Source organism: Abrus precatorius, unplaced genomic scaffold (genome assembly GCF_003935025.1).
Source record: "Abrus precatorius isolate BTA unplaced genomic scaffold, Abrus_2018 Scaffold10, whole genome shotgun sequence".
In the NCBI taxonomy this organism is placed as follows: domain Eukaryota; kingdom Viridiplantae; phylum Streptophyta; class Magnoliopsida; order Fabales; family Fabaceae; genus Abrus; species Abrus precatorius.
Window position 1 is genome coordinate 24,819,155 of NW_020874292.1, and position 8,415 is coordinate 24,827,569.

At 28.2% G+C, this 8,415-nt stretch overlaps 1 protein-coding gene across 2 annotated transcripts; it reads right to left on the reverse strand.

Moving 5' to 3' along the window:
- Nucleotides 1–209: 209 nt before the first annotated feature.
- LOC113852758 (plant cysteine oxidase 5-like) lies at nucleotides 210–3,390 on the reverse strand. 2 transcript variants are annotated; one of them, XM_027483125.1, is made up of 5 exons: nucleotides 2,802–3,390; nucleotides 2,426–2,589; nucleotides 2,156–2,303; nucleotides 438–641; nucleotides 210–340 (listed from the first exon to the last, which is right to left on the reverse strand). In XM_027483125.1, exons 1-5 carry the CDS (start codon nucleotides 2,899–2,901, stop codon nucleotides 216–218), a joined length of 741 nt encoding a protein of 246 aa, XP_027338926.1. In that variant the 5' UTR covers nucleotides 2,902–3,390; the 3' UTR covers nucleotides 210–215. The 2 variants fall into 2 exon arrangements, with proteins under 2 accessions (XP_027338926.1, XP_027338927.1); XM_027483126.1 differs by having other exon boundaries at nucleotides 216–336; nucleotides 437–641.
- Nucleotides 3,391–8,415: the final 5,025 nt, after the last annotated feature.

The following is an 8,415-nucleotide window of genomic DNA, read 5'->3' on the forward strand; positions in this document are numbered from 1 at the left end:
AATTCATGCCTAAAAATGGTAAGTTAGATCAATGATATATTGGCATAACGAACATTAACTGCAAAATCACTCATTGTAGTATGTACAGTTAACAACCATAAAAAGCAGATGGTTAATTATTCCCAAGATGTACCATTTGTAATTATATTCCCATCATATTTTAGCTTCTAGTCAAGCCTGACTAATGTTATATAAATACAAATTAGTTATATCCTTCATCGTCTTATAGTAGGGCCTCTGTAATACCCTCTCTTAACCACTAAGCTTTCAGGCGGTTGAATCTCTTCTAACCAGGTCATTTCAGATGGTTTCACCCCATATAGCTGATCAAGCTCAACCACTTTAACAACAGAAAATGTAAGGAAAAAACATGCTTCAGAAATCAGTGTAAGATTTTAAAAAAATAGAAAAAAGGATAGTAGAAGGAAGAGAAGTACCAGGGAGATCTTTCCTAGGTGACTTCCTGAAATAACAGCAGTGTCTTCCATCTTTTGATGAGTAAGGAGGGGAAAGAATGTCAAACAGAGCACAAGGTGTTAAGGCTTTAAAGCAATGAATGTTGCCACCTTTATTTGGATAAAGAATTGTTGTGTTACAAGGTGCACTCATCTGACAATCTTTCACAAGTTTTGCTGGTCTTGCTGCAAAAGAAATTCTTGAATTTCATTTCTTGTTTAGCAGATACTTCGGAATGGGAATCAAGAAAAAAAACCTGTATTGTTTCTAGAAATTACCCATCAAACCATATGATGATCAGCAGCAAACTAAGCAACTATATTAAATTAGCATGTATCAATATGGAAATGCATAATCCTCTAATTTCTGAAATAAGTTGATGTGCTTAGAAATCATTTCATGTCCATAAAATGACTCTCAATCACAGTATTCTCATAAAAACCCCAAAATAACATCCACTACTGAAACTGTGGAATAGATTCAAACACCATAAAATATCGTCAAAGGACTTTATTGGACCATACATCCCCCCTTGGGCAAGGACCAGGTTTCATCACTCTCAACTCAACTGTCTGAGCACGTAACCAAGCTATGATGAAAACACACCATGCCTATCTACCTGACTAGGGGCGTCACAACTTATAAAAGCACTTCAAGGGTTTTGTCCCAAGTATGCTCACTTTTCTGCCTACATCTGTATCCCTATTTTTGCTCTTAGCCAAACTTGAGCTTCAAAATCTTTTTACACTACACTTGCTCGGTTCCCATTCTGACCAGCAAACCATTGTCACCGATCAGCATGAAGCTCTCCAACCTCATCCAAAAGTCTCAATTTCCAAAGCCAAAATCAACCCCATCAAAGTATTAAACAAAATAAAATATGTATATATTAGAAACAAAATTGGTGACTGAAATTTTTATAGTCCACTCAAATTGTAGCACATGATGTCTCCTAATAGATACCAATGTCAAGGAAAAATACAGGGCAGATAATCAGCAATAGTATTGATGACAAGATGAGCCATGTATTGGCATATAAAAAAGATAAGGAGATAGAGACAAGAAAGTATAAAAATACCAAGTGAACTAAAGGCAAACTGCAGCTATCTCCAACAGTTAGTCTGGTGGAGACATGTCTCCATTATTGACATTAGACTTGAGAAATTATCATCCTTTGAGAATGACAATGTCTGGGTAAACTATTTTCACCCTTATCCATTCACAAAGATTAGATAGCTTTGACAGTTTCACTCCATTAGATTTCAGAAAAAGATGAACTAAATTTTGTTCTACCTACCGCTTGCTCAAGTGCAATGCCAGGCTCTTAATCAATTTTCTTTAATTCACAATAAAACATATGTTTTTCTGTCACAAGTCATCTGAATGGTAAAAAGGACAAACATTATCAAAAAGCAACCAATAAAGATGTCATTGAGAGTGAATGAAGTCAAGTTATACAGAGAAGTACAATGATTTTGTACTTTCTAAGGAATTGTGAGGGATCTGGACGGGGTTGGAAAGCTTAATGATAAATGGACACCTATAATAACTTGAGTTTAAAACATGATAAATGGAAAAGCCAAAATCTTTTTCTGTTCAAAACTAAATCTCAGTTTAAGAATCATCAATTTAAGATATCCAAGAACAGTTGTACTGCATAAAAGACCGAAGCATATGTAAATACAATACGGCGCATCACCTTGAGATAGATCATATGACTCGGGTAAATCCAGCCAATCATATGATCTTACATGTAGTGAACCATAAAGAAGCTTGCTTAAAACAGTCATTCCTGGATGATTATGAAGTGGAATAATGGAACCAGGAGGCATACAGAAGATTCCCATCTGCCAAAAAAAAGACTCCAGCCTTATGAATTCAACTTCCACATCTAAAATTCAAGGTGAAGGAGTCCAAATAGAGTAATAAATAGATTGTAACAAACTGCAGAAAGAATCAAAATGCTTACAGAGAATTTGTCACATTCATGCAAGTGTATGTACTTAATAGGGAGTGGATACTGATGATTTCCATTACGCCCCTTTTTGCCATTAGTACCATTCAAAGAACCTTTCCATCCCCGAGCCAATTGCGCCTCCTGTTCGAGACCCACATTAGAAGGCTTCAGCTCATCTGGCATGGCAGTGCAATTAACAAAACGGTTAACACAAGGATACACCCTTCACTACGGAGTAACAGGCATCTCAAATCAAGCATTACATTATACAGTGCACGGGCAATATCAAAGACTATAATGGAACATTTATCAATGTATCAAATACTATTGTAGAACATTTATCAAGGGTAGATAATTGTACAAGTTTAAGAAACTGATCAAATTCTACCTAAAAGGGTTCGAACTTTTTCCAGAGCTTCTTCTGATATAGGTCCATCAGGAGACAAGGATGTCATGCAATTATCATATAATTGCTGAACAATTGGCATTATGTAGCTACCAACCAACACTTCTTAACCAATCTGAATATAAAGTAGCTGCTGAATTTTCAGAATCCAATGAGCTAAGAAGACTTGGATGTAAAATTTGGATCCAAAGTGGCACTTGGGTCACCTAACTTTTAAATGTCCGAAAAGTAAAAGGAACAGCTTCTATTCTACGCAACAATACATTTGCGTAATCCATCAACTCAACTCCATTCCTGAGCACCTTGACAAGGGAATATTTACCACAAAAATCAGAATAAAATGAGTTCAAACCACATCACTCTCAGTGGCATTAGAAGTTCTATTCGTTAGAAACATCAAAAGAAGTGATCTTTGGAATTAAAAACAAAAGAAGCAAACTTTTCCTCCCTGATTCTTTATGCCCCAAGTTTAGTTTCATGGGTAGAAAGTAGATATTAGAAACTATATTGCATTGAAAATATGCAATGAAGTGGAAGGGGAAAAAATGGTAGAGAAAACACAAAAGCCAATTTAGAATGACGGGTTTGGTGAAAAAATAGAGATCAAAGAGGAAGCTTAGAATCAGTGTCATACATGAAACGTCTCTGCCTCAGACTCACGACAACATCGAGGTGGGCACTGAGGAGGGACCAGAGTAGAACAGAACAAAACAGAGCAAAGCAAAGCAGACAGCAAAAGACACTTGCACAAAACCAGGTGTCCCTTTTAGAATACCACCAACTATGTCTAGATGGTTTTTCAAGCGAAGAGAAAAGGAAATTTAGAATTATTGTTATTATATCCTCTAATCTCTAATGATATCCTTTTATTCATTGTTAAATATAATTTTATAAAAATAAGGATTAAATAAAAAAATTATATCTAATATTTTAAAATTAAAAAAATACATAAAAATTGTTTTTTAAATAAATTAGGTTTATTAAAATAAAAGTTTTTAAAGATATTGATTAAGATTTTAATAAATAATACGTTTTATAAAAAAAAATTGAGATTAAAGTGTATTAAAATTTGAAAATAAAAGTAAGATATATTAATAATGCTTTTATAAGATTTTATTCGTAATATTTTAACACGTATTTAAAATACTCTTCTTAGCATTTTCTACAAAAGATGTGACAAAAATAGTACTTTACTTTTATTTTTTATTTTAATTTAGTATGTTAATCTTATATTTTATTTTTATTTTTTATAATAAAAAAATTAAAATGAAAAATAATATTAAAAGTTAAATTACTATCTTTATAAGAAAAACAGTTTAGAAGAATGTAGAATATTTTTATGTCGGTTTCTTATTTTAAGATTTGACTCCCTCCTTCATCAATGTAGTTAAGATAATTTTTTTTTTGCCCGTCTTTGATTCTCTAATTAAGAAGGTTAGTAATATACTATTTAATATGTATTTTTAATATAAGTTTTCATTAATAAAATGTTTTGAAGATAAAAAAATATTTGATTCTCATTCTATTTTTAACAATTTTTTTTATAATTATGAATTTTAATAAATCTCATCTAAAGACGAAAGAAATATATTAAAAAAATTATTAACCACTGTTCCTAACTATTTAATAAATTAATAAATAATGTTTTATTAAAAATAATATCAAATAAATTATTTTTATTAATAAAAATTTTATTTATTAATTTTAAAACATAATAATTGTTGTAAGAATATATTTTAAAAGAACATATTATCGGCACTCCTTTCCTTTAACAGAATCATAAACATATTACTTGTTAAGAACAAGAGAATCTCAATTCCTTATCTTCATATCATTACTTAATTTAAAAATAAACAAATAACGTTTAAATAAAAGTTCTAGTCAATTTTTCATTCCTTTTCCTTTACTTTACCACTTCATGAATATCACCCAAACATAACCAAACGCAGTGCCTAAGCCACCACACCAAAGTAAGTTGTCAATTTTTTTACGTGACATTGGACCTTTCTTTTTATTTCCTTTTAGTCATTGGTAAATTTTAACTTCTGGATTGATGGTTGGCACGTTAACATTTTAAGAAAAGGATATAAACAATGGATGTTAATAACTTTAATATTTGATTTCTGTTATGTATTTTATTTTATTTTTTTCATTTTCTAATAAGATTATTTGATATGTTTGTACTCTTTAATTGTATAAATGTATTCAAACAGATTTTTTTTTAGTCACAAAATGCTTTTAACGATTGACTTTCATATTATTTTTCATGAAAGCTTTAAAATATCATAAAATACTATGTCGTGGAAGGGGTCAAATGATCTGAAATGCGTTCCTTTTGTCAAGAAATCAGATGAAAATCATTAAAAAAAAAATTGTAATACAAGTACATAAATTCACTTAACTTGCATCCCTTTAACATGAAGAATGAAGGTTTATTTTATTTTCAAATGGATTGGCTGAAAATTAAAAGTTAAAAAGCTAGTTAAAAGTTAAGAATTAGAAGTCTAAAGATCAAAGTTGAAAGAATAGCTTATTAAATTTAAAATATTAATTAATTGTTCAACTAGTTAATAAATATAAAATGACAAATTAAGATATTAGTAATTTTTCATCTAGAATTTAAAATTTAATAATTATATATTCCTAAAGAATTATAAAATCTTAATTTTACTTCTATTTAAAATTATTTTTACTAAATAAAATGAAACAAAAAGTTGAAGGTAAAAGAGATAATGATAGTAAGGTTTTTAAAGTTAAAAAGGTAAAAGTATGAACTATTAAAAATCAACAGGGACAAAAAAAATATTTATTTTTAACTATAATTAAAAGTAACTTTTAAAAAACACTAATGGAAATAGTGTCATGAAAATTCTTTTGTTTTAGAATGATAGTTTTTAAGGCTTTTGAAAATTTTAATAAATTGAAGTATGGGTTATATTAATTAACCATAATCATATTTTACTAAGTCATTTTCTTTCTTTATTAATATTATCCTTTATTTCAATTGATGGAAAATCAAGAAATACAGATACAGTTGTAAAAAGTATATTTTACTTCAAAATGATAACTAACTTTAAAAAAGAAATTAAACAGAAGTAATATATTATATAACTCAAAAATTCTGTTTGGATACATAATAATAATAATAATAATAATAATAATAATAATAATAATAATGCAAAAAGAATTGTCGCATTTTACAGTAAACTTACTATAAAAGCAAAATTAACATTTGTCACATAAGTTACATTATATCAAAGCTGGTTTGAAGAACTGCTTAAGATTAAATGTAATAATTGATAGCCTAAACGAGTTAGAAATGTTTAAATTACTCTGATATTATTCCACTTTAATTTTTATTAATTAGTGAGCTTATTTAGGTTAGTATATTTTGAAAAAAAAAAAAAACTTTACACTTTTTTAAAAATTGATTATTTATAAATTAAAAAATAACAATGTAGTGAGAAAGGTTCAGTGTGCCATTAGATTCTTGTCACTGTGCAGTATAAAGAAAAAAAAAATGATTGCCATTGTGTTAGGTTTTGGCATTTTGGTTCATGAACTGAACATGTCTGTGCCATTGTATTTAGCAGGTTCATGAACTTAACCGAAATAAGCACAAGGACTAATGTACTGGGCCGCAATTATGAGGAGAGGAATGTACCACTAATTCTCAAGATTAGTTTGAAATGTCAAGACAAGTCTACCAAGATTTTTTTGTTCACTAATACATCTTTTGATTTTCTATTGTTTTTCTTAATTAATAAGTTTAAGGAAGTATCACCCAGGGATGGGGATATCTATAATTTGAATTATAAATTTTATTTTAAGAATGTCTATAAGAACAATAAACCTTAATAACATAATTACATTTAAATTATTAAAATTTAAAATCAATTGGTGATCACATCATTGTTGAAAAATATCATCCATATCTACCTTTCAATTTAACCATTCAAATAAAATTTAATAATTCAAAATATTTTGTAATAATTAATATCATCCACTTTATTTTTCATTGCACGTGGTTTTGAAGAAATGGCAAAAATAAGAGCACTCTTTGTTTTGGGCACAATTAACTTTTGTATATGTTATAGTAATTTAATGATTTATAGGCAACATCAAAGATTTCATGATCTAATGCTTGGAAATACATCTCATTTTATTGACATCATCTCGTCGTGTATCCAATGGTCGATGAAATTATTGAAAGTTCTAATATTTTAGAATATAGATCTTTGAGCAGTTCTCACCAAGTGCATCATCTCCCATGAATACCATATCCAAAATCACCATGGTCATGGTGTCCCTTAGTGTCATTGCCTTCATCCACAATGAGATAAAGAATGCTCCGAGAACATGTTCCGTCGCGGCAAGTCTTGCCTCGTTGGCAAATACTACCTAGAGATGTATACTCAACAACATTTCGTTAACATCTCTTGGAAGAGGAACAAATAAAAGACATTTGAACAAATTTAGGGATACCAAAAAAAAATAAAAAATGAGGAGGACTAAAATAAAAGATGCAGGTAAATATATTAAATTATAAACTAAAATATCCTCTTATATGTATAATAATTGAGTATTTTGTTAATATAAATTTTATAATAAATAAGAATGTAAAAAAAATTTAACAATTAATGCATCTAATTTTTTTTTATAATTAGACAAAAAATATTAATAGTTATTTCTCATGACTGTAAATAGAATAAATATTGTAATTATTAATCATAAATATTATTTTATATTATATTTTAATTCAAAATTTATGAAAATTTTAAATTAAAATTAATATTAAACTAAAAATGTAACATTTTTGGCCTTCAATTATATTAAAACAACATTATTTACATTTAAAAATGCATTTTTTTGGTATCTATGATCTTGATCTCAAGGTGAAGAATATTCTAAAGGCTTCAAGGTTAAAAATTTTGAAATATAGGTGTATATATATTTTTTATCTGAGGTCCTAAAGTATAGGGTTGTTCAAGAACTAATTAAAATTGAACTAAACTCCTGAATTGAATCAAACTATTTGTTAAAAAATTAAACTGAATTGAAGAAATCAAACCAAAACTAAATATATTATATAGTTTAAGAATTGAATTAGTTTTTAAATAAAGTTAGATTCACTCCAACAAAACCTATTCACACTCATATAACTTTTCTCTCCTTTCCTTTAATTTTCTCTAATTTTCAGTTTGTACCAAATTATTCAATAAAACATATATGTATTATGTAACCTCTATTTTCAGTTTGTACCAAATTCACTATAATGTAATTGAGTTTGCATTAGATTTACCATTGTTTTAATGCAAAAGAATCTCATTCAAATGAGAGAATTTTCACTTCAGCTAAAATATTAGACATATTTTTTTTTTAAACTTTTTATATTTTTGCTTAAACAACAATATTTTAACTTGAGTGAAAATTAAACAGTGCTATTTTATGTGAAAATTTATTTGAATGTGTTAAACATGGACCTTCAAAACCACTCTAATCACTATATAGAAGACAAAAATTATTCTAAATGTTATGCAAACACAAAGACAAATACATAAAACTTACATATATCACATTTTGAATCATGTGGTAG

Coding starts and splice junctions, on each gene's coding strand:
- LOC113852758 (XM_027483125.1), bottom strand. CDS start 2,901: ATGCCAATTGTTCAGCAATTATATGATAATTGCATGACATCCTTGTCT. Junction 2,304..2,425: donor ATGAATGTGACAAATTCTCT/GTAAGCATTTTG, acceptor TTTTTTTGGCAG/ATGGGAATCTTCTGTATGCC. Junction 642..2,155: donor GTCATATGATCTATCTCAAG/GTGATGCGCCGT, acceptor TTTCTTTTGCAG/CAAGACCAGCAAAACTTGTG.